The sequence below is a fragment of the Ochotona princeps genome, chromosome 22 (assembly GCF_030435755.1).
Source record: "Ochotona princeps isolate mOchPri1 chromosome 22, mOchPri1.hap1, whole genome shotgun sequence".
Classification (NCBI taxonomy): domain Eukaryota; kingdom Metazoa; phylum Chordata; class Mammalia; order Lagomorpha; family Ochotonidae; genus Ochotona; species Ochotona princeps.
Genome location: NC_080853.1, coordinates 15,547,975 through 15,574,688, shown reverse-complemented (window position 1 = coordinate 15,574,688; position 26,714 = coordinate 15,547,975). Strand labels below are relative to the sequence as shown.

The 26,714-nt window shown below is 43.1% G+C and overlaps 1 protein-coding gene across 1 annotated transcript in view; it reads left to right on the top strand.

Moving 5' to 3' along the window:
- Window positions 1–26,714, top strand: part of CTNNBL1 (catenin beta like 1) — a 157,664-nt gene that overhangs the window by 72,612 nt on the left and 58,338 nt on the right. The window contains exons 8-10 of the mRNA XM_012927152.2: window positions 7,818–7,890; window positions 8,137–8,195; window positions 9,561–9,709. Coding sequence (XP_012782606.2) covers window positions 7,818–7,890; window positions 8,137–8,195; window positions 9,561–9,709 — 281 coding nt within the window. The remainder of the gene's footprint in view (window positions 1–7,817; window positions 7,891–8,136; window positions 8,196–9,560; window positions 9,710–26,714) is intronic.

Below are 26,714 nucleotides of genomic sequence, written 5' to 3'. Positions count from 1 at the left end.
GGGTTTTTACTGTTGTACCAGTCCTGCAGTGACTATCCTCATATATACATAGTTTTTAAAATTATTATTTTATGTGTTTATAAGGCAGGAGCAAACAACTACATCCTGGTCTCAGATGCCAAGCATACTGTTCTTTGCTTGCGCACTTGTCTTGGCTTGTCTGTAAGATAAATTCCTGGCAATGGAATTGATCCATTACCATGGTTCTGTAGAATTGTTCACTCTCTTTCTTAGCTTATTGTTTTTGATCATCTTTTAAACAATGACTGCTGTCCTACAGAGAAAAGGAGAAGAGGCAAGAGCTTCTTAAAAGAGGTTTGACCACAGATAAGGTGGGAGGCCATTTGGAGCTGCCTGTGTGCTACTGCAGTGGTCATTGGGCAGGCAAGGATTCCACTTTTTGCTGAGAAGGAGAGACACACTTGTAGGGGGAGTGCTTCTCTGGGCAGTCATGGCCTTCCTGTGCTTCACTGTCAGAATTCCAGAAGAGCTGGGGCAGTTGGGTCAGGTTTATCCTCCATTGCCATGGCAGAGCCAAGGGACAACCTTTACCTTACTTTTCCCTCTCACAGTCTAGAGCTTCCCCAATCCTACTTATTAGTCGTATTTTTATATGTAATAGATGATTACCTTAATATAACATCAGTATACCCTTGATATTATATATTAATAATCATTTGTCCCCAGTAAGTTTGTGACATGCACTTATATCATATTGACATGAAGAGACTCAGTTATACCAGCTGACACACATGTGCCTGGCAGAGTTCAGTGGACTGTGCCTCCCCCCAAATGCCACCCTGACTGCTTTTAGCCTGAGCTCAGCAGGTGGTTAATTGATGCCTTATCATCCTTCCTACTTCCTTTGTCTTTATTGAACTCTAGATGTCTTTTGGGTTTAGAGCTACACTTGTTTTTCCCATGTAATTCCCTTTGCTACTCCCTAAACTTAGTTTCTTCTTTTTTCAATAGTCATTTTTATTCTCCAACTGAATGAGCAGTGGAGGAGTGAAAAATGGAACGCAAAGGGATGGAGTGGATGGCAGCTACCCCAGTAGTTAATGGCATAGCCACAGGTTGGGACCCTAAACTTAAAATATAAAAAGTGACTCAATAATCATTGTGTCTGTGAAGTCAGGCCAATTTTGTTTTCTATTACATTAGAGCCATCCAGAAAATAAGGCTCCTCAGCCTTTCACAAGGTTTTGATACTTTCCAGAATGCTTTGTTTTTCTCTGGATTAGTAACAAAAGGAGGGAAATTGAGACCTTTGGCTCTGTGACTTGAATTCCATTATTCTTATGATAGTGATACAGGGCCCGTTTGATAGTCTGGCAAGCAATGGACTCTGCCCTTGCAGCACAGTGTTTGTGTAATCCTCCAGGCATAAACAGCCATGTCGCTATCTCTCAAACTGTTTGGAAAGGTTTCAGGGTATATAAGCATTAAGATGCTATTTGGTGATTTTTCTAGTCCACAAGTTCCTGTAGAGATATCCTGTGCTGCCGAGAACATGAATGAAAATCTTGCTTAGGGGTGAAGCCAGCAAGAAGGAACAGCTTTGAGAGCAATGCCTTGCCCTTAATTTCTCACAATCTGGGGAAGCACTTTGTGCAATTGATCGTCACGGTTAGCATCATGAGTCCTCGGAGTTGCATGCCGGACTCAGACCCTGACATTTCCTCTTTGGCTGTGTAACTGGGAAGTATTCCCTGGACTAGTGGACTACTGTTTTTTCAACCACATTCCCTGACCTTCCGGAGTCCTGGGCTTATTGTGAATATCCACTGGGGTGTTCCTTTTCAGTGGTTATGGTTTGTCTGCCATGCATTCCAGCTCTGGCTTTGTGTTAAAATCCACTGGCTGCACTTTAGTAAATATGTGTTCTGGTTCTACCCCACACCTATTCAGCCTGCCTGTCTCTGGTCTGTGGGTAAGTTCCACCTGTGCTTCTAAGGTACAGCCACTGCTAAGTTCCCCCAGTCTCAAACTGTGAAGCTTGTTGCCCATTTTCATTCAAGAACCTGTCTGCAGGGATGCTAGGGCCTCTCCTTCACCTTCTCTGCCTGTCAGCTGACCCAGTCTGACCTTTCCAATTCTGAATGTTTGAAACATTGGCCTTTAGTAACTTTATGTAATCTATTTTATCTACCCTACTTTGCAGAAGTCAAAGTTATTTTGACCTCTGGGCCTGGCTTGGCTCACACTCCTTGGCTGTAACAGAACCCATTTCTTCTTTCTCTGTTCTAAATGATACACAACCTTCATGAGACAGCTTACAGCCCTATTCCTCCACACATCCTTCATCATCTTTAGAACTGAAAGTTATTGGTTCTTTCACAGATAAAAAATGAAAAGTTAGAACTATGCAAATGAAGTGCCTTGTCTAAACTCATATGAGTGTAGCTAATGAGAGAAGGAACTAAGATAAAAACTAGTCTCCAGGATTTTCTTCATGTGTCCTTTATTATTTTTTAATTTTTAAATATTTCTTTATTTTGAAATGTAGAGTTATATAGAGAGAGGGAGAGCCAGAGAGCCCACTTCCATCTGCTGGTTCACTTGCCAGATGGTTCCAGTGGCCCGCCCTAGGCCAAGTCAAAGCCAGGAGCTTCATCTGGATTTCCCACGTGGGATTCAGGGACCCAAACACTTGAATCATGCTCCACTGCTTTTTCCAGGCCCTTAGCAAGGAGTGGAGCAGCCAGAACACAAACTGGTACCCTGTAAGATGCTGGTTTCACAGGCAGCAGCTTTACTGGCTATGCCACGGTTCTGGTCCTTTCATACATCCTTCTGCAGCACTGCTTGCCTCCGGTCTTCACTGCACTCTTTCTTTCCTCTATTTCTTTCTTTCCTAGTTATTCTCTTAGGAGAGATGGTAGATCTGGGTTCTACTGTGTGCCTGTAACTTGAGACTCCCACGCTCGTAGTCTCTTCCCTTGGTCGGCAAAGGAATAATCCCATCACCGGCTGACTTTGATGTTGTCGTGTATGCTTATTTTCTTTCTCCAGATAGCTTTAAATTCTGAAGAGCAAAGATTGGATCTCTGTTATATTGGCATCTCCTCCCTGGTTGTTCTCAAAATGTGGTTCCCAGCTCAGGCATCACCTAGCAACTTATTCAAAATGCAAATCCCTGGGTCCACGTGGGCCCTCCCAAGTCTGTGAGACTGACTGCCGAGCCCAGCAATCTGTTCTAACAAGTCTTCCTCATGGTTCTGATTGAAGCTGAAGTCTGAGAACCAAGGCTCCCGGGTGCTGATGTCCAGACTGCTTATTCCAAGCCTTGCTATCTCTGATCCTCTCATGTTTATGCAGCCTGTGGTGCCTGATTCTTTAAGTGAGTGACACTTTGGTGACAGGCATTTGGTCTTGAATTTCTCTTATACACTCAACCTAACCCTGTATAGAGATATCCAAGAATTTTTTTTTTCATACTCAAAACCTCACTAATTGGTTCTATTGAAGATAAAACTCACTGCAGGGGGCCCGGCGGCATGGCCTAGCGGCTAAAGTCCTCACCTTGAACGCCCCGGGATCCCATATGGGCGCCGGTTCTAATCCCGGCAGCTCTACTTCCCATCCAGCTCCCTGCTTGTGGCCTGGGAAAGCAGTCAAGGACGGCCCAAAGCTTTGGGACCCTGCACCCACGTGGGAGACCCGGAAGAGGTTCCTGGTTCCTGGCTTCGGATCGGCGCGCACCGGCCGTTGCGACTCACTTGGGGAGTGAATCATCAGATGGAGGATCTTCCTCTCTGTCTCTCCTCCTCTCTGTATATCTGACTTTGTAATAAAATAAATAAATCTTTAAAAAAAAAAAAAACTCACTGCAGGTAACTGCATTACATGGGTGAGCAGCTAAGCAGGTGACAGTGATGTGAGGGACACTGCCTCACATTCCACTTTTTTTTTTTTTAACGGAGAATATTATCTTATTAGGATATCATGTACTATTAAAAATAGCAAAAATAATGTAGAAGTTTACTTTTCTGAAGAAACAAAGTTATATTTTCCTTTGTTTCCCAGTTTAAAAAATTCTTCAGAAGTTTTAGTGTGAGTTAATGAATGGAGGGAGAATCAGCCAGATTATACCACACGTTCAACTGCTTGGCGCTAATGAGTTCCTGAATGCATTAATGAATGGAGAAGTCATCACACATTCAGTGTATGAGTTAATGAATAGAGAACTGGCTAGGTTATACCGCATGGACAACTGGCTGAGGCTAAAGTCCTTAGCCTCCTAGGACCAGGGGTTGTGATTTTGCCATGCACAATCTGCTCTGACAGTTTTGTACAGGGCTGTAGCTGTGTCTCAGCCTGCCCTGTGTGTTCCAGGGGCCGGAGGTGAGCTGCAGATAGAACCTACAGCTTCTGGCTGCGGGTGGTAGCATAATTGTTTTGTACTCTCCAGCAAAACAGCGGCTCCCCAAAAGGTGAAGTTTAATTTTATTCAAGGCTGCCACATGCTGAGTCCAAACCTAGGCTTGAGTCTGTAATTACCGTGACAGCTGAAAGACTGGGATGGTCAGGTCACTGCGATGAAGAAAGCCCTGCGAGCCCCAGTCCCACTGCTTACCTTTGCAAGATTCAGGAGCCCACAGCTGCTGAAGGAATTCTGTCTCCTTTTGGCTGGATGGTGCTGTCATTTGGCAGTATGGTGCCGAGCAATTTCTGGCTGAGATTTAAACAGAAATAACATTTCCAGGATCAGTTTTGTCTTTGATTATAGACATAGAAGATTAGTTCCTGCCTGCCTGCCCAGCCTAGCTTCTTGGATGTCTGTCCCACAGAATTAAAATACATGGTCATTGTCCCCCTCATCATCACTAAGCTTCCCCGCCCCTACCCCCCCACCCCGGCAATGCAGGGCTGACGTGTTGCCTGCCTGTCACCTGCGGTGTCATCTAACCTGCACTTAGAACCCCACCCAGAGAGTGCAGCTGCCCTGCCCTCCTCACGCCTGCCACGGTCGGCAGATGAGGCAAGAATCCCAGAGAAAGGAAAATGTCTTCCTCAAGCCACAGGGGCAGTGCTGGGAGAGCCTTTGAGGGTGGGGCCCGGGTGCCTGTGAGTGTCCCAGAGTTCTGTGGCCACACCCATCTGGTTTGCTCAATAGATGCCTCCTGTGTGCCAGTTTTCCACAGGGCTTACACCTTAAGCAAAAAGTGACAATTATGACTTAATACTGTTGCAGTTTTTGCTTTTGAGTAAATTAGGAACTCTGTGGGGTCATACAGCAAGCCATGGGGATTTCCTAGGGGCACGGAGAAGTCTCAGTGGAGAGGGACTCAGCTGGGGGTGCCTGTTCTGTGTAAGTACGCCAGTTGTCTGACTGCAGCCTCTGCAGGGGAGGATGGCATTGATCAGCATCGGGCATAAGAGAAAGCGGTTAGTGCAGCACAGTCATCTGACCAAGATCACGTAGCTGGTCATTAGAAAAACTGGCAATACCTACTGTGTATTAGGTACTTTCATATTACCTTGTTTATTTTCTTAATAGCTCACTGAAGAAGTTGGTTTTTGTGTTGTGTCTGTGTCTGTGTATGTGTGTGGTTTTGTTTTTATGTGGTTTGGTTTTTGTGTTTCCGCTTTGCAGACAAGGAAGAAGATACCAAGAAGTGTAAAGTCACAGATTCCCATTGCTGGCTCATGGTGCTCCAGTGTCACAGTACATTGTTTGTTTTACAGTGCTCTCCCTACCCCATGCTGAAAAGTACCTAGCAGCCCTACTTCTTCAAGCTTTTAGGTCCCAACAAGGTATATTTACACCCTAACAGTTTAGTGGCTGATTGAAAAAAATATTCACATAAATCTTAACTAGCATAGCTATTTTCTGATGGATGTGTGCATCTTGGGGGGAACTGCACAACCCCTCAAACCTTGAAATCAGATCGTATACCGCTCATTCCTATTCCATATTGATTGTTCTCACAATCACAGCAACTACCAAAACCTTGCTCCACAGGCATGTGATGTCATTAAAAGAAACGCACCCAGAGCTAGTAGTTGGTGTGGTAGTCAGCAGGTGTCAGGTGTTGGTGTGAGTTCCCAGCGGTTCCCCAGCTGCCTTGGCCCCCACAGGGTGTGGGAGCTATGGAGTAATGTGTGCTCAGGGATCAAGCTCAGGTCTGTGATTCCCAGATCCATGGTTTTTTTGTGTGTGTGTTTTGATTTTTGTTTTTCCTTCACTTGTACTGTTTACTGAAACTAATTTGAACATTTTAAAGTGTGACATTTTAAAGTGTCCTAATAGTGGACAAGATCCAATTCATTTGTTTGCTGCTGTGTGGAATTCTGTGTTTCTGGCACATAGCAAGTGCCCAGTAAGTATTTACACAAAGAAAGGGAAGAACTCTCCCCTCCCCCACTGTGGAGACAGGCGCTTATAAAGCCAAACAAAAGGAGGCACTGGAACCAAAAAGCTCATGGCTGTTGGAGCCTCACGTCTTGGCTTCTCCCACGAAGGGCATGTTATTTCACACACATTTGGCCCTTGAAAAGCTTCAGATGAGTTGGTATGGTTTAAATCATTTAACATTTCCTAGTCACATTTGGTACATAAATAATTGAACACGAGGTTTTATTAGCAAGTTCTTGTTTCGGGTAGACACTCGCCCTTTGGCATTCCACTTTTGTGTCTTAAATTCCTTTTTCTTAAAGTGAAATTCACCACATTGTGGTGAAGCCCCTGCAGTGTGTGATCCTGCATCTCTTGAAACAAGGCCTCGAGCTTGCCCGGGGACCATGCCTTGCAGTCAGCGCATGTAAGACCTGGCATTTACAGATCTTTTAACCTCAGATGGGTCATACCTGGTCAGCCGCCTGCAGTCCTGAGGGACTCACTCAGTCTTGACACGAAAGACGTGCACTGAAATGTTGCAGAGCACAGCTTGATTAGGCACCACACTCTCCTGTTAAGTACAAAATCAATGTCCAAACAGAACCGTGAATGGCGCCAAGGTGATAGAAGTGTTAGTTCCAAGATAAACACTTGCTCTGTCCTTTCCAGGTATAGACATTATTTGTCATTTCAGGAGCTGGGTCGGTAGCAAAGGCCACTGCTGATTAATAATCGTTGTCCATGTGCCTGCATTTTAAGAATCACAGGTGCCGAAAATAAAAACACATTGACGAGGCTCAGTCCTCTCCATACACTGGTGTCCAAGGGCCACTGTTCATGGTGAGCCACGCAGGCCCCACAGCAGAAGCAGCGCTGTGGATGGCCATGACAGAGCATCTGTGCGGGACACACGTCCCCTCCAGAACGCCAAGGAACACAGCACACAGCGGGGAAAGAATTGTGGGTAGTAATTTGGGTGTTAAAATATTAACACATTTTTGCATATTTAATGTGGTTTCCTTTTTAAATAGTAGGCAGATTATGGCATACAGGCAGATAGGTTTATGATTTCTTATTAAATTTTAAGCATTAAAAAATCCAGAAAGAACTACTTTATAGAAATACATTCAGAAATGGCTTTCTTTTCACTTATCTTATGTCGGCTAATGTTCCACGTAACAGTCTGCCTTGTGAATGAAGCTTTAGGAGTCTTAGTCTTTAAAAAAAAGTTCAGAACACTTCACAGTTCATTTGCCTTGAAGATGAGACACACCTACGTCTCTGGACTAAAAACAGGCAATCTGGGAAGGCTTCACGGCAGAGGTGCTGTCCATTAGAGAGAACTGTTGTGTCCACCTTTCCTTTCTGACTTCTGCTTTCCTTTAAATCAGTTCTTACCACTTATGAAACATTTGACCTGGGAAAGGAAGCCAAACCTATAATGGTTTTTCTCATTTCTTGGATTTCCCTATAGGCAAAGATGCCCTTCGACGCCAACAAACTCTATTGCAGTGAAGTGCTAGCCATCCTGCTCCAGGACAACGATGGTGAGGCTTCCTGTCTGTATTGATATTCCACTAGGATAGGAGCCGGGCTTGTTGCACATCATGACAGCAAGCTGTTTGCCTTTGGCATCCCCTAGCTTCCCCTCTCTCGCTCTCTGTGCAGCTTTTGTACTCTGTCAGGCCGTATTGATTTTGTTTGCTGATGTATCAGTGTTAGACGGCTGTAAAATCTGACAGTTAGCTTCATTTTTTTTTCTCTCTCTCTTCCTCTGTTTTTCCCCCTTTTAGAAAACAGGGAATTGCTCGGGGAGCTAGATGGAATCGATGTGCTTCTTCAGCAGTTATCCGTGAGTAATTCTTACATTTCCTGTTCGCCATGGAGATGCACGGGTCACTTTCAATGAGGGGGTGGAGTCGGACAAGACGCGAAGGGTTGAGCCAAGGGATAAGGGGCACCTGGAGCTCGTCGGCAGGGTGAAAGTGGCCTTCTTGTCCTGCTTGTGGTCACTTGCCCTTTGGTGACCAGGTGTCCCTGTGTCCGTGACATTGACTGTCCCTATGTTCCAGAAGAAATGTACCCCTCGGGCCAGGAATCCCAAATGACTTTCACTTGACCCATCTCCAAGCTTCTGCTCCTCCTTTGCTTTCCATGTGCCACTAAGGTGGAGTCTGTTCCCTAGGGTCCAGATCAGAAAGCCATGGGGTAGAGGACACAGAAGGAGGATAGGGAAGCCCCAGGCATTGGCATCTGGAATGAGAACTGAGAAACTGCCATTTGTGGAAAAAATAGAAATCCAGCCGAAATGTTCTTCTGTTGGCATGCTGAAAACACTGAAGATTTCTTCTAACAAACCTCATCTGTGTTATTCCAAAAACAGGACTAAAAGGCACCATTTGGATGCAATCTTTAGAGTGTTGGGAGCGTCAAAGATGTCAGTTTGCAGACGGCTTCCGTCTGGGTGCCAGCAGCCATAGCGGCTTGGCCTCCACCCCAAAAATAGAGCTGGGAAATGTGAATGCTTCCAGTTCTAAGAAGTCATCCTCCTCCTCTTAAGATGCTGGATTAGCTCAGTCACTTGGAGGGGTGTGCCTGTGCCACTAAATGGCTTCCTCTTCCTGTGGCACACTCTGCAGGCAGAGAGAAAGTGTCTGCTCCAAGCCCTTCCCGTGTAGTTCAATGGCCCTGTCGTTAGGAACCTTCCCCTTCCTGGGCCACAGCTTGCCCCTCTATTGCAGCTGCTTTTAGAAGGGAAGGAGATGACCTGTGCTGGGGTGCACAAATGAGAGCATTGAGTGCAACTGGCCAAGTTCTTTCTTGGCCTGGTGGATCATTTCAGGGGCGCTCGCTTCATCCACTTGGCTATTTGTGTAGTGAAGGGGTTTTTTGCACTTGTACTGTATTGCGTAGTCAGAATGTTTCATTTGGTTTGCTGTTGCTTTTGAAAAACCCTCTTGCCTGGAACTGTCAGTCTCTCATGGACCCAGTGGTCAGTTGTGTATTTTATTCTGCTCAGTGAACTGGTACTTACTACCTATGAGGCAGAAAGCCCACTTACTTCAAAATCCAACCCCATGCAAACTCTGTTAGGTGACCTGCCGTTCTCCCTGGCAGGGAGATCCCAGAAGGCAGGCTTTGGCAGTTGTTGGCTGGTGGCTATAAAGACATTCCCTGATGGCCCCATGATTTTATGTGTGTGGTCTTTCCCTGACAGGTTTTTAAAAGGCACAATCCCAGTACAGCTGAGGAGCAGGAGATGATGGAGAACCTGTTTGATTCACTCTGCTCCTGCCTCATGCTCAGTTCCAACCGGGAGCGCTTCCTCAAGGGCGAGGGGCTGCAGCTCATGAACCTCATGCTCAGGTGTGTTCCTCATCGCCGGCTCACCCATCCCTACAGGACCGCGGGGTTGGGGGCTTCACTCCATCCGGGTCCCAGAGGCAGGGAATGCGGGGGCTGGGGGTGTGGTCTTCCCTAAAGCCAGAGTAGCTGAACTAAAAGTCAATTTTGGTCTGTTCTACCCAGTGGTTGCATCAGTTGGTCTTATAACTGCTGCCTTGAAGGGAGTTATAATTTTACTGTTTCTTATACTCTTGTTTTTGGGGGAAATCTGGCCATTAATTTCTAAATTTACACTGTGTTGAGATCCAGATTTAGCTCAGTTTTCTGTAGATACGTGATGGGACTGTCTATGACACATGTTTGCTGATATTTTTGCTATTGACAGGATGTCATTCATGTTTTTCACTTAATACATTTAATGAGTTGTGCATATGCTATATCCCCAATATAGAAAATATGAAATGTGCAAGATAGTTCCAGAAGTTTTGTTTATAGGACTTTCTTTGTATATCTTTTCTTATGCTCCAATTCCTTAGAGAGTGTATAATGCTAATTTCACAGTTACTTCACAGCATCCTCAAGTTGGAAGCAAAAGGGAGAGGTAGCTTATATAAATAGCTTTTTTGAGAAATCTGCCTAGCAGAGAGAAGAGATACATGTGGGTGGGGGTGAGCAGGTATGCCCAGGGTGTAGGATCAAGGGGTAGCCTTTTTTTTTTCTTTGTTAGTTGAAACATAATAGAGCCTGTTTGCATACTTCTAAACATACCCCAGTCATCCTGGAACTGTTCTTTATGTAACTGAGCCAGAGTCTACTGTCTTGAAATTTCTATTCATGTACAACTGTATGCCTGAAAACTGTTTAACTGAGATATTTCTTTTGGAGTTTTTTTTTTCCTCCTATTAATTTGATAGACATTTACCAAATGTAATTTAGAATACAGACAGGCAGAACTGTGGTTGAAACATTGATAAGGTTGTGTGTTGCGTGCTAGGCTTACACAGAAATAACTAAGAAAATTCCTGCTTCCTGAAGCTAACAAGAAAACAAACAAACCAGCAAAAGAGTGCTATCATCCAAACACAGCCTGTCTTGGCATATGTATTCTCTTCCAGCCTGCTTTCCTGTAATTGTTTTCTTGTTTTGAACACCTTTCTAGGCCTTCCCATTCCTTGTGCCTGATTTTCTGTTCTGTTCCTTTGGAAGTTGAACACGCTGTCCCCAAACGCTGTGATGTGTCTTTATGAGTTTTCAGTATGCACAAAGTGGGCTCAAGGAGACAGTAACTTATATAGGATGCTTCTCTTATTGGTTTTGAGGTTATTTTTTAGTGTTCTGCTATTAAGACAAATTCTAACTGGACATTTTTGGGTTCAAAGTAACTTTAGGGTCACCACAGAGCACACTAAAAAATTCCCTTGTCAAAGTTGTGGGGGGCTAGGAGCCCCAGTGAACTCCTTGTCTGTCCAGTGTATAGGAGAGCGTGGATTGGTCAAAGGTATTCCTTTGAGGAATTGACTTTTAGAAACAAATTCTTTTGTAAAGTGCAGAGAGAAATGGGAAATTCTTCAGAGGCCTTTAGCATTTATCTGGTTTTTGTTAGCTTTTCGCTCTCTGTCTGTCTCTTTTGTTTATTTCCTTTGCCCTTCTGATTGCCTGGCCTTTTGTTGAAAAAAGCCGCCTTCTCTCAAACAGGTAGCAAATAAAGAAGCTCCACGTGGGGTGAATTTCTGTGGTGTGGTGGGTTAAGCCATCACTTGGGATACTGATGATTCAAATTGATGGCTCAAGTGCTTAGGCCCCTGCCAACCATATGGGAATCCCAGATAGAGTCTGGGGTTCCTGGCCGTGGCTTGGGCCAGCCTTGCCTATTTCAAAGGAGTAACCTAGGAAATGGAAGATCTCTCACTCACTGTCTTTTTTCTCCCCCCCCCTTTGTCTTTTACGCTGATTTAAAAAAAAAAAAAAGATCAATAAATGAACATAGAAAAGATGATGTATTTGTTCTCCTAATCTTAAAACTACACCCTGCAGGGACTTTTCCTTAATCCTCTTTAAAGGTCTCAGCTGCCAGTACCTTTGGATGGTTGAGTGCAAATATGAAGTGATGTATTCCTGTAACATATGGCTTGGTAATGTGTAGCAGTGGGGAGCTGAATAAATAACCAGAAATATGGATTATTCAAGCAGGAATGCTGAGATTCCGGCGGCTAATTAAGGAAGAACACCAAAAGGCCGAGAGACCGTGTCTCTCTAGGATCTCCCAACTTTTCATCTGTGAGTGCTGAAGTTACTGGGAAATTCTTTCCTTTGCATTAATTAGCTATATTCGCAGATTCAGCACTTCCTTTTTTCTCATTTGCACGTTCTTTATTCTCTGTTATTTTTCTTTTTCAGACTCCCAAATGTAAAGTTTAATTGGGAGCGAATTTTTCCCCCTCCCTACTGTATGCACCTTTCTTAATCTTGTAGTAAGACCTGCCAAGTTGCTGAGTCTCCAGAAAGACTCCACTTAAGGCTGGGAAGCTGTAACATGTGAAATTCAGAAAATTTCCTATGGTCCCATCAGCCCCCAAGCATGAATCCCAACTTTGTGATCCAGCCATTTGTCGGCTGTGAGATGCCCGTTCACAGGGTTGACAGGTGTGGGATGGGTGGATGTTCCCCAGGACTAAGGGAAACGTGGATGTGGAACAGGGCGCTCTCACCTCCTTGCTCTGGATATTTGGGAGCTATTTTAACCACTCTAACTTCCTGACCCTTTTTTTTTTTCATCTGGGGGAGAAAAACAAAGGTGGTAGTACTGCTATATGTGCAGGCATTTTAAGGGAATTGGGCTGTATAGTGTCTGATGTAATACTGCAACAACACAGAGAAGGTGCCTTGTTAGGTCAGCATGTGAAGTGTAAGGCTGATGCAGTGGTGCACTACATAGAATTGGTACCTTGCAGATATTCAGGGCCCCATGTGCGAAGTGGACCCTATTGAAGAGCAGTGCTTACTTTTGCTTGTAGAAAGCTTATATGACCTACTTATCATGCCTGATAAGGAAAGATCACAAACTAGATTCATTTATACACAAACAGGACATTTTCATTTTCTTTCTCATACAAAAATACATATATTGTATTGTTTACTATTTATCAGCTTTATTGAGACTTAATGTGTGCACAGTAAAGTGTACCCATTTTGAGTGTACAGTTTTAGTTCGAGTTCATGTCCACACCTTTGTCTGCACTGTTTCCTTAAAGATCTAGGATAGCACTTTCCAGAGGAAGGCGCATGTGGGTGGTAGCTTTTGGGTGGTAGCTACTGTAGAAAGGTTAAGAGGAACATTTCTAATAACATATTGTAGCTCATTATATCACCAAGTATTTTAATAAGTTATCAATATGGAAAATTAATTAGTGATCTATTCACGTTTTTTTTTGTAATTCACAAAATTCTTTGTATTTTACATTGTATCTCAGCTGACATGCCAAATCTTTAGGTTCTATAAAATTTACAGTTGGAAAAATGAATTTCCATAGCCACATTTCTGCAAACAACTTACATTTTCCAATGGCTGAACTGAGGATCATATTTTAAATTTAATAGATTTATTCAAATTAAGCAAGTCCATTGATTGTGGTAACCACATTTTTGGTTACTCTACACATTTTGGTTGCTGGATAGCATCGGTGAGAGGACGGACTTTACCTCAATGCAAAGAACTTTCAAATCTGCATACAGTATTGATATTATGCTCTTCTATGAACTTTTTGAAGAACATATTTATAAGTAAGTTCTCTTGATCCCCTTTGCCATGAACTCTCTCCTAGCCATTGGCCCCAGTCAACCCCTGTGGTTCCAGAATTTCATATAGATGAAATCACATGGAATGTTTTGTGTAAAATGGTTATTCAACAGATTGTTTTTATGATTCATTTTGTGTAATTTTCTGTCTTGGTGTTTTCTGTCATATCTCTACATTTGTTTATTCACCTGTTCTGCACATTTGGATGGCTTCCAGTTTTTTGTCATTATGTATAAAGCCACTAAAAATCTTTAGAAAAACATGTTTTCATTTCTCGTTGGAAAGAAAACCTAAGAGTGGAATAACTAGAACATATTGCGGATGTATGTTGACTGTTGGAAACCATCAGACTGTTTCCAAAGTGATTATATCATATTCCTAGCAGCAAACAACTGGGCTCCCGTTACCCTCTCCACCTCTTGGTGTTTGAGTGAATGTGTGTAGTGGTTTCTGTTTGCACTTACCTGATGTGGGTGACTATCTTTGCATACACATAACAACCTTTCTTCTCTTTTTTGTTAAAGTCTAGGTGGGGAGTTTTTAACCATTCTTTGTTCTAGATACAATTCTTTGTCAGATATATGGCTTGAAAATATTGTACTCCTAATCTGTGCCTTACCTTTTCCTTTTTTGGCAGTGTCTTTTTTTTTTTAAGATTTATTTTTATTGCAAAGTCAGATATACAGAGAGGAGAAACAGAGAGGAAGATCTTCTGTCCGATGATTCACTCCCCAAGTGATGGCAACGGCGGGTGCTGTGCCGATCCGAAGCTGGGAACGTGGAACCTCTTCCAGGTCTCCCACGCAGGTGCAGGGTCCCAAAGCTTTGGGCCATCCTGCACTACTTTCCCAGGCCACAAGCAGGGAGCTGGATGGGAAGCGGATCTGCCGAGATTAGAACCGGCGCCCATATGGGATCCTGGCACGTTCAAGGCAAGGGCTTCAGCTGCTAGGCCAAGCCGCCGGGCCCGGCAGTGTCTTTTTTTTTTTTTTTTTTTTAAAGATGTATTCATTTTATTACAGCCAGATATACACAGAGGAGGAGCCACAGAGAGGAAGATCTTCCGTCCGATGATTCACTCCCCAAGTGAGCCGCAACGGGCCGGTGCGCGCCGATGTGCGCTGATCCGAAGCCGGGAACCTGGAACCTCCTCCGGGTCTCCCACGCGGGTGCAGGGCCCCAAAGCTTTGGGCCGTCCTCAACTGCCTTCCCAGGCCACAAGCAGGGAGCTGGATGGGAAGTGGAGCTGCTGGGATTAGAACCGGCGCCCATATAGGATCCCAGGAGTGCAAGGCGAGGACTTTAGCCACTAGGCCACGCCGCCGGGCCCCCGGCAGTGTCTTTTAAAGAGTAAATCTTTCTCTGCTGAAATCTAAATTCAACATTTTTTTCCCATATGAATTGTGCTTTTGCTATTGCATATAAACTGTATTCACCTGACCCAGAATTTTAAAGAGTATCTTCTATATTTTTCTTTTTGATGTTTTCATTTTAGGCTTTATATTAATAGGTTAATTTTTAACTTTTGCTATTTGGTGGGAAACATGGAGTTCTTGGTGTATTTATTTATGTATTGACTTGTTTTTTGCATATACATGTCGAGTGCTGGCACCAGTTATTGCATTGACCTCCCATGTTCCATTACACTGCTTTTACACCTTTGTCAGAAATCAATTGGTCTTGTGTGAGTGTGTGGGGGTCCATTCCCGTGCTCTCTGTTGGCTTCCGTTGATCTATGTGTCTGTCTTTCCCAGTGCCATACTGTCTGGATTATTACAACTCAATAAAGCTACAGGTGAAGACTTGAAATCATGTAATCTAAGTCCTCTGGCTTTGTTCATCTTTTTCAAGATTGTTGAACTATATTGGTTCCTTAGGGTTTGTTTTTTTTTTTTTTCCTTCCTGGTCTTTCCATATAAATTTTAGAATCAGCCTGTCAGTTCCTGCAAAAACCCTGCTTTGAATTTTGATGAGGATTGTGTTGATCATAGAGATTATTTTAGGGGAGAATTGAGTCTTTGAAATAGTCTTCAGATCCATGACCATGACATCGCTCTCCATTGTCTCAAGTCCTTGATTCCTGTCATCACTGATAAAGTTTTTAGACAATTTTGTATGTTATATTGTAGACACATGTCAATTTGATACAGACTTCCAAGTCTATTAAAATAAATTATCCTTATATTCTTACACTTCTTTTTCCATATCCTCTTTTCATTTTCTAATCTTTCTGATTCTTTTATAATTCCTATTGTTAAGAATATCTTTAAATGTCTGCTTTTTCACTCCAGCTTGTTAGAGGTAGCTGGAATTTATGTTTTGGGAGTGTGGAGTATCTTTTTATAGGAAGCCAACTCAAATTTATTTTTATTAAAATCTTTTTTTATTTTTATAGGGTTATATTTTCTTTTTTGAGTTTAAAAAGGTGTTTAGTTTATATACACTTTTTTGAAGTTATTATTTTTATTAAAATCTTAATAAAAATTAACTGCCAAGCTTAAAAAAATTTGTTTTTTTGAAGGTTAACAATTTCCTGTAGTATTGCTTAGCTTCATTACATATTTTCAGATAATTAAAACTTGTGTTCTGCTTCTATTAACAGAAAATAGGCAAAACAACCACTTTTCTGAATTTGAGATTTTATTTGTGGTCTTCTACGTAGCTAGTTTTTGTATCTGTTCCATGGACATTTTATTACAAGTTGGGTTTCTTGGATATGAAACAGTGGTTACTAAATCACTTTTATAAATATTTGTATATTGAGCTATTCTGTATTCTCTAAGCACCTCCACTTTTTGACTAATTTGTTTAAGCTTACTATAATTTTTGAGGTAGAGTTCCCTTTTTTTAAGATTTATTTTTTATTTTTATTGGAAAGGCAAATATGCAGAGAGAAGGAGAAACAGAAAGATCTTCCATCTGCTGGTTCATTTCTCAAGTGGCCACCATGGTCGGAGCTGAACCAATCTGAAATCAGGAGCCAGGAGCTTCTTCTGGGTCTCCCACATGAGTGAAGGGTCCCATGACTTTGGGCTTTCCTCTACTGCTTTCCCAGACCACAGCAGGGAGCTGGATAGGAAATGAAGCAGCTGGGACACGAACTGGTGCCCATACAGGACCCTGACATGTGCAAGGCAAGGATTTAGCCTCTGAGCCATCATGCTGTACCTTTTTTTTTTAAATATTTACCTTTGTTCATTGTCTGATTCATTCCTCAAATTCCTTCCACATCCAGGGCTGGGACAGACTGAAGCCAGGAACCCAGAACTCCATGAAGGTCTCCCAAGTGGGTGACAGGAACTTGGGCCCATCATTTGCTGCCTCCCTAGATGCTTAAGCAGGAAGCCAGATTAGAAGCAGCGTAGCTGGGACTAGAACGCACACTCCAGGATGCAGTATGGGCATCACAGACAGTAACTGAACCAACTACGCTACTGCCATCCCTCTCCCCATTTCTCTTTGAATTTTGTGTTTATTATATTCCAGCTTGCTTGTTCAGCAAGGAAATATTACTTTCATCCTAATCTTCAATTGCGTATTATTTTAACATTGAGCATCCCTCCTTTTTTCTTGGCATGAGCTTGTGTTATTCTTTGATGATTCTGTAATTCATCGATTGTATTCCTTCTCATCCATTATTTTATCTCTTTGTGTCATTTTGTTTTATGTGGGACTTTGGATAAGAGTATCTAAGTGTTTAGGTTAATTCTAGTGTAAGAGTTTATGAGTATAGGAATTTCATATATTTTTATTACAGTTACTTTTATGGTTGTCCCTTTGCCATGTACTTTGTTGTTATTGTTTTTCTTATGGTTTTCTTGATGCTTTTGTTTTGTTTTACTTTTTTTCTTCAGTGTCAGTTTGGAAAATGCTTCCTAGTTCTTTTCTGTTAGTGATTGTCTTTATTTTTTTGAAAGCTGAGGCTTTGTGTCCTGTGAACACGTCAGATAGTCCAAAGTCCGTTTATGATCTGGCCTATGCCTAATACTCCTACTGCCTCTGCCACCTCTGCTCAGTTGCCCTCTCAGCCAAAGTATCCCATACATTTCATGGACCTGAACTGTGAGATTGAAGAGCAAGGACCTGGTCATCTTTCTCTTTGCATCCTCTGCACCTGGCCATAGCTGTTGGTAAAATCTGAGAAACATTTTTGCTGTTTGGAATCATTGTCTTACCAACATCCTGGTGAATTCCACAGATAGACCCAAAGAGGAGTGAGTATCCAATCCCTCAATCCTGTTTTTCTCTTGACGTTTCTTAATGCGTGAAGGATGCTTGGGACCCTTGTCCTCAAGCTGGGGAGGGGTTACGTCGGAGAAAGCTCTGCTTTGGAGCTCACTTCCTGTTGGACTTGTGCCCTCCCTCGTCTTCAGAGCAGAAGACAACATACCTGTCACCACCGGACACTTGGTTCTCTACCGGTACCATCCTCCCAGGTACCACAGGTTATGATTTAGGTATTCATTCCTTAGAACCTTTCAGCACCGCTTCTCAGAACCCACTGCGAATCTATCATCCATCGAGCTTTCATCTGTGCCCTGACCTCACAGGCATTTCCTGTCTGGTTTATCTGTCTCCCAGTATTAGTGTAGTTGTGCGGTGGCTTTTTTTTAATTCCTCTGTTCAGTGTCTGGATTTCACAGTGCTTGACAGAATCAATATGGAAAAAAAAGCCAGTTTTGGGTTTTTTTTCCCCCTCTCTCTGTCAATGAACAGATGAAGACATCTTGGGAAAGAAGAAAAAGTGATTGAGGTGGTATTTAAAAATGAACCCGTGTTGTGGAAAAAGCAGTAGCTGCCTGTCCTGAAGCATCGGAACCAAAAAAAGGAAAGAGTGGGGAGGCAACGGGGGTTGGAATGGTGTATTTCTTATTTAATTATTTAGCATATTCATAAGGACAGAGAAAAAGTGAGTGGGGAGGGCAGAAGCTGTGGGGTCCTGTAGAAATATACCCTGTAAGGAAGAGTCAGAGCCTTCCTTGCATGTGGAGTATAGGTCTCAGTGTGCCAGGTAGCTCTGCCCAAATTTTTCACTTTCAGTTGAAATAGGGTACAGAGAGGGTATTTGCATAGTCTGGAGAACAGCAGATGAGTTAATGATATGAATATTAGACAAGTCATGTGTATGGTTTTTTAAGATTTATTTTATTTTTCATTGGAAAATCAGATCTACAGAGAGGAGGAGAGACAGAGAGGAAAATCTTCCATCCATTGATTCACTCCCCGAGTGGCCACAATGGCTGGAGCTAAGGCAATCCAAAGCCAGGAGTCTGCACCGTGTCTCCCACGTGGGTGCTGTGTCCCGAGGTTTTGGGCCGTCTTCAACTGCTTTCCCTGCTACAAGCAGGGAGCTGAATGGGAAGCGAGGTTGCCAGGATTAGAAGTGTCACCTATGGGCCCGGCAGTGTGGCCTAGCGGCTAAAATCCTTGCCTTGAAAGCCCCGGGATCCCATATGGGTGCCAGTTCTAATCCCGGCAGCTCCACTTCCCATCCAGCTCCCTGCTTGTGGCCTGGGAAAGCAGTTGAGGATGGCCCAATGCATTGGGACCCTGCACCCGTGTGGGAGACCCGGAAGAGGTTCCAGGTTCCTGGCTTCGGATCGGCTCGTACCAGCCCTTTGCAGCTCACTTGGGGAGTGAAACATCGGATGGAAGATCTTCCTCTCTGTGGCTCCTCCTCTGTGTATATCTGGCTGTAATAAAATGAATAAATCTTTAAAAAAAAAAAAAAGAAGTGTCACCTATATGGGATCCTGGGGCTTGCAAAGGCAAGGACTTTAGCTGCTAGGCTGCCGCGCTGGGCCCAAATCATGTGTTTTTAAAGAAATATTTAGAGAGATACAAGTATCTTCCACTTGCTGGTTTATACCCCAAGTGGTTGTGATGACCGAGGCTGGGCCAGGCCAAAGCCAGGAACCTATCTATAAATCTGTCTAGATTTCTCATGTGAATGACAGAAACCCAAGTACTTTGGGCCGTCTTCTGGTGCTTTCTCAGGCACTAGACTGGAAATGGAGCAGCCAGAACTCAAACTGGTGCTCATATGGGATGCCGACGTTACAGTCAATGACAACCTGAGATGCCATAGCACCAGGCTCCCTGCAAGTGGTAGTTTTATAAGCAAGGATCTTTGAAAGGAAAAGCAGAGTCACAACTTATTGGCAGTTTAACAAAGTGATCAGACTCAGGGAATTCCATCCACTGAAATAAGACTAACATATAACCCCCAAGGTGGTGCTTCTAGAATTTGTCAAGGAGTGGGGGTGGAGCTCTGACGGTGCTCCCATGAGCCCTCCATGGAGGGGAGTTTGCCACATCCACATGCTTGGTTATGGATGTCTCTCTTCAGGAAGGTGGTTGCTGTGAGCAAAAGAGTCCAATACATCCAGTTTAATTACAGCCTGCACTCCAGATCATTTGCCTCTTGCCACCACAATGTACCTGGTAGCAGTTTGTCGTTGTATTGAAACAGTTCAGTGTGCTTTAAGAAGCGTTGAAGCCAGTGGGAGACAGAAGAATTACATTGTCAGTTTCCTTGAAGATGTTGACACGAAGCTTATTACTTGTTGCAGTCAGAAAGAGAGGACCCCTGTGGTCCCCAGGGACACGTACGACGGCAGCCGTGGGTTGTGGAGTAGGAATACAGTGAACCCATCTCAGTTATTAACTGTATGGGCAAGGAGAGGAAGGGAAGCATACAGAGTCACGTCCAGCCCAGAAATCACCATTTTCTTTCCTTTCCTTTTTGCCTCTGAGGCTTTTCCATAAGGTTTTGCCTAAGTCAAAGAAAAGTATACCCGACAAAGGAAACCAGTAGGATGGCTAGAGTGGAGCAGGTGTCAAGGACGTCTTCCAGGCCCGATTCCTGACCGGGAAGTACAGCAGAGCACACAGGCAGAAAGGGCAGCCCAGGGGACTCAGACTGCCCTCCGTTTGTCCTCTTATTTTATTGCAGCTGAGTCCTGTTCCTGGGGATCACGTTTTTATTCTTGGGCTCCTTCATAGCTTCTCAAGAGTTAGAATGTTCTAACCTCACGTCTCTCTCTGAGATTTATTTATTTGAAAAGCAGAGTCTGACAGATAGAGGGATCTTTCTTCTGTTGGTTTACTTACCAAATACTTGTAGCAGCCAGGGCTGGGCTAGGCTGAAGCCAGGAGCCTGGAACGCCATCCTTCAAGTGCAGGGGTGAAATAACAGTGCCAGCCGTTGAGGAGCCAGCTGCGCCTCCGGGTGGGGCATGTGCACAGCTTCCATGCCAGGCTGCACACACAGATCTTGCTTGTTGTTGTTAGTCCAAAAACAGACATTTCCTTTTCCCCCAAGCTGAATATTACTGTTCTCTTAGATGGATAATGGTAGTTTGCACCTGTTCTCTCGGAACCAGACAAACGCTTCAGAAGCACCATGTAATCCTTCCAACAGCCCTCCAGGCTGACGTTACCACTTCATAACCAGGGAAAGTGCTGTGTCAGGGAAGGCAGATGAACCTGAATCAAGATTCCGTGGCAGAAAATGGGATAGGACCTGTCTGAGACCTTCCATCATACTTGCTAGCTAGTCATCTTCCCTGTAGTTACAATGCCCATACTTAAGGCATTGGATTTGATCAAGGTTTTTCAATGTAGATGGGCCTGTTGTGTCTTCACCATCAGCACAAAATTGAACACACCTTTGGTACAGAATCTCACCAAAGTAAACTTCCGTTTCTCCCTCCGGGGTTTCTTTGCAGCCGTTACCATATGTTAGCTATGTTCTAAATTGCTTTGTATCTTATTGTTGTTGTTGTTTAGATGGCTAATTATCCTTTAAAAAGAATCAAAAATAAAATTTATAAATGATCCCTTTTTAAGAATATTTATTTATTTGAAAAGCAGTGTTATAGAGAGAAAGGAGACAGAAAAAGACCCTCTATCCACTTGTTCACTCCCTGGAACTCCCTCATATTCTTCAGCTGGAAACAAAGACCCAAGCACTGGGGCCCTCTTCAGCAGCCTTTCCAGATACGTTAGCAAGGAACTGGATCAGGAGCAGCATAGATGGGACTTGAACCAGTATTCCAGTATGGGATTCCAGGGCCACACCTGTTGTGTCGCACACCAGCCCCAAAACCTGTCTTTTTTGTATGCACCACATATTTGCTGCTGCATCCGCTCTTCATTCTTTTGTGCAGATTCGCATTTCCATCTGCTATCGGTTTCCTCTGCCCGAATGACTTCTGTTAACATCTGTAGTGCTGGTCTTTTGGCAATGGTTCTGTCAGCTTTTGTGTGTTTGAAACAGGACTGCCTTCATCTTGAAAGGCATTTTTACCAGATACATGTAGCTTTTTAGGTTGGAAAGTTGTTTATTTTCTTTCAATACTCTTGCTTCAGCTGCTTTCTGGCTTGCTTGGTTTTCAGTGAGTCTGTTGCCCTTTTCCTTTTTTAAAAAAGGGTTACCAATTTATTTTGAAAGTCATAGTTACAGAAAGAGGAAGAGACACAACGCAGAGAGATTTTCCAACTACTAGTTCAGTCTGCAAATGGCTAAAGCAACCCAGCACTGGGCCAGGCTGAAGACAAAGAGCCAGGAGCTCCATCTAGGCCTCTTACAGAAGTGGAAGGACCCCAAACACTGAGGCCATCCCTCGTTGCTTTTCCCAGGCCATCAAAGAGAGCTGGATTGAAAGAGAACCAGCTGGGACACCAACTGGTACCCATATGGGATGCTGGCTTCACAGGCAACAACTTTACCTGCTATGCCATGATGCCAGCTTCTGTCACCATTTTCGTATTACTCATATGTGTCTGTAATTTGTCCCTTATTTTCTGTTCTCATGATTTTCTCTTTATCATTGGTTTTTAGCTGTATAATTTATAGTGTGCCTTGAAGTAGTTTTTCCTATGTTTCATATGTTTGAGATTCGTTGAACAGCTTGGGCCTGTGTATTTATCATTTTCCATCAGAGGTGGACATTTGTCAATCATGGTACTTTTCAAATACATATTTTGTTTCCATCTACCTTTCAGGGACTATAATTACATGTATGTAATGATCTTTTATAGGTAAATTATATAATGATAGATTAATGTGATTCTGTAGACATTAGGCTATTTGCAATTATTCACCCATAGTCCACTGATGGTCTTTGCCAGTCTTTGTTTCTTTCAGTATTTTATTTTGGGTTGTTAGTATGGTCATGTCTTCAGGTTCACTTGGTTTCTTCTGTAGTGTGTAGTCTGTCGTGAATCTCAACCACACATATTGTATTATACTTCATCTTTAATTCTGTCATCTGTGTTTACTAATGATTTTGCTCTTCTTTTTTAAAAATGTTTATTTTCAGCTACTTGAAAAAGTAACAGAGAAGGACACACACATGCAGAGAGAGAGAGAGATCTCCGTAATAGGCTGGGTTAGGCTGAAGCTCCATCCAGGTCTCATGTGAGTGACAGGGGCCCAAGCACTTAGCCATTACCCGCTGTCTTCCCAGGCACCTTAGCAGAAAGCTGAATTGGAAGTGGGAGAGCTGACACTTGAACACTCTGATATGGAGTGCTGGCATCCTGAGTGGTGGTTTAATCTGTTATACTGCATATCCACCCCAATCTTTCTCTGTAAGTCATATCTCTTACCTTTTTTAAGTGCCTGGTATTTTTTTTAAATATATACTAGTTTCTCATTGAAATTCAAATGTTGTGAGTTTTATCTTGTTGGATAGATTTTTGTTTGTTACTATCCCTAAATTTATCCCTATAAATATTCTTGGAACGTTATTGTAGGATATGAACTTGGAAATAGTTTGGTCTTATTGAGACTTAGGGCCAGGCCAGCCTTTAGTGTGTGACTGGTTTTCCCTCATTACTGAAGCAGCACTGTTCCTAGGGCTCAGCCTTGTGCCCTGTGGGTGAACAGGGCTTTTTTTTCTTTTCTTTTCTTTTCTTTTCTTTTCTTTTCTTTTCTTTTCTTTTCTTTCTCTTTTCTTTTCTTTTCTTTCTCTTTTCTTTTCTTTCTCTTTCTCTTTTCTTTTCTTTTCTTTTCTTTTCTTTTCTTTTCTTTTCTTTTCTTTTCTTTTCTTTTCTTTTCTTTTCTTTCATGGCCAGTGGGTAGTAATGCAATTAATTTTGTACTGAGCTTGTATGAAGCAACTTTTCCATATTGTGTCTCGATCATCAGCCAAGTTTGATTGTAATAACAACATCAAATCTCAAGGACATTCAGTGACAAACTTTTTCCGTCCGTGTGTAACATCTGCAGCATTTGCTATCAGCGACTCTGCTCCATACTTTCCTTATTCTGAAGTTTAAGCTCAAAGTGCTGTGCTTAATGGGACATGCATCTCTAATGGCAGAGGAGAAAGGCTACATTTTGCAATAAATCTTACAATTTTTCCTCTGAAGATGGATCTGGCACACTTGGGTTTTATTGACTGTGGAACGTCACATGGCCCAGCCTGGAGGTCTGTAGCGAGAGGAGGACCCGTCTGAGAAGCGATGCATTTGGCTCTCACAAGCTCATGAGACCTGACTGTGCCCATCTCCTTGCAACCCACATTGAGCGATACCATGTTGGTAACTTGACATCAGCTATTGATCTCACTGTCTAATTCACAGGAATGCCATATCTTTTATTATGAGTCCATTAAAGGAAGTGAACTTCATCATTTGCCTTACAAAACAAATGGAAATCATCTCATGGCATTATCCATATTTCTTGCCAGGATTAGTTCTTTGAAGAATCCCTGCCGCAGTTTTATTTCTTTAATTCCTCAATCAGAGTGAGGAATTACAGGACTCTTTCACTTACCCTTCAAAGAAGTTTCTGCAGGGCTTCTATTCTTTCCCATAATATTTTTCTGCCTTCTTAGGATAATGTTATTCACACGATGGAGTCAGTTGCTTCCCATAGATTTAATGATTCTTTCCCATGTTCGCCCCATTGCTGAGCCCATTTGATCCAACCCAGACATCACTGCCATGGCCCAGAGGCATCTCAGGTTCAACCACAATTCAACATTTTCACCCTCAGTCTACTGCTCATTTGCCTTTTGCCCTACATCGATCCTCCATCAATACCATTTCCCTTTTTCCTCCACTCCCCACTCCTTTGACACCAGCTGGTACGCTATGGCAATGTGACTTTTTTGTAACACACCAACTCGGCTGACTTTGTGTTTCGCAGCTACCCTCTTATTAATTATGTTCCAGCAGTAACACCCATGTTTACTTCTGCCTGTCACATGCCGAGTACCCCTGTGCTGAAGTGCCCCTTTATCCTTGCCTGTCCAGCAGAGATGTCCGTGGAAGCTCCTTTGGTCCTTCTCTCCGTTGGGAGGCCTCCCTGCCTCATGCTCGGTCAGCGCTCCCAGTGTACTTCACCTTCATCTCCACCGCAGGTCTCGGCTTTCTCAGCATGCCCATTACCTGCACATCTGGATTTGCCTCTGGACCAAGCTCCTCAGAAGTTTAAGCTGTGCCTTGTCCCTTGAATTCACCTGGCACCTGTTAAGTGTCCTTGTAAATATTTGATGAAAAACAAATGAACAGTGAAACTCATAGTCAGGATCCGTGTTTATTGTAAAAGTGTTTTTTGCATGATAAAGGAAAAATGGCTAATTTAAACATTTCCTCCCTCCCACCACCTGAAGGCTCTCTGGAGAGGGAGAGGAAGAGGGGCTGCCTCCCCCAGGCTGCCCACCAGCACCCAGTTGCACAGGAGCTGATGTGGGTCACATGATTCCCAGCACGATCGACAACCCAATGAACCCAGACAAGACTAAGACAAACTACTTGTCCTCCACTAGAATAAATATTTCAAATACAGTCAACCCCAGAAAGTCAGGCCAAGCAGCTATTGATCACTGAAAGCCTGAACTTAAGCCCAATGAATATTTGAAAGTTCACCTCGATGCAGCTTACCTAAATGGTGATCAATATGCAATTACTGCCCCCTTTAAACATGTCTTAGGCTGCCTACCTGAAGACGGGTTTTATTTTCAAAATCTTTTGTTTGCTGAATTTGCTTAGACGGGAAAAAAAAGAGACTCTACTAAACCAGAGTCCTTGACCTTTAGTATTTCAAACAATTCTGTGTTGGTTGTGAAATGATTTGAATGTATGCTGAGTGGTAAACCAAAGGCGCCTGTGGAATGACCGTCATTCATTTCAAGAGGCCTCTTCCACATTGACTCAGCAATGAGGCTATTGTATCTGTTTCCTAATTTCTGCTCGTATGATTATCTGCCCTTGTCATAACCTTTGTAAATCAGGCTTGGAAAGTAGGGTGCTGACTGCCAGGCACAGTGAAAACAGAGGTATTCTCTGCCTTGTGTCCTGACAGAATCCCATCTGGATTTTAAAAAAACCTTTCCCTACTGAATTTGGAACCTTGTTTACCCTGCTCCTGGTAGTAAAAAATTCCATCTTTTTCTCTAGTATACATTTTTCATGCCCCTGCCCTAGTCAGAATCTTGCACCATTTCTCACTTACTCTTTTGCCGTGATCTCCTGACTGTCCTCTCTACCTCCCTCCAGCTCTGTCACTCTTGTCTGTCATACTGCTGCCATTTTAAACCTTCTAAAACATATCCAGCAGGGACCTCCCTACACCACCCGTGCCTCTCAGGATCTACATCTGGTGCCAGTTGGGACCATGTATGTGCTGATGTCTTCAGTCCTCTTCTGCCACTGCTGCTCACAAGTATCTGATTGCCCAGATGGTACCTTGCCTTGCCTGCCATTGCCACCAGTGTGGCATTGTTCTCTCCTCTCTGCCTGGCAAATTATCAGACTCAGTTCTGATGTCACCTGCTATGCAATACCTTTTCTGATTTCTTGCAGATAAAGTTAATTATCTCTATCTCTTACTTTCTTAGACTTGCTTTCTATTGTTTCAGACTTTTGAGATTTTTTTTCTTTCTGTTCTCAAATTGTTTAAAGACAACAACCTTATACTTAATTCCTAACAGCTAGCATAACACCTTCTGCAAAACGTATATTCCCAGTGATGACCTTTTATTATCATTATTATTACAGTTATTTTATTATCATTTTAAGTTCAGTAATGGGGTTGAAGATCACTTGCGAGTGTCAGTTGCTTTGATTCCACAGCAAGAATAAAAGTAGAAATATTCATTATACACCTTTTTGATCCTTTAAGATTGGCATCAAGCAAGATGGCCGGTTATCTATTTGCCCAGGACTGAAGAGTTTCCCAAGGCCTGGTATTTTGAGTGTTACAGGGGGACAGTT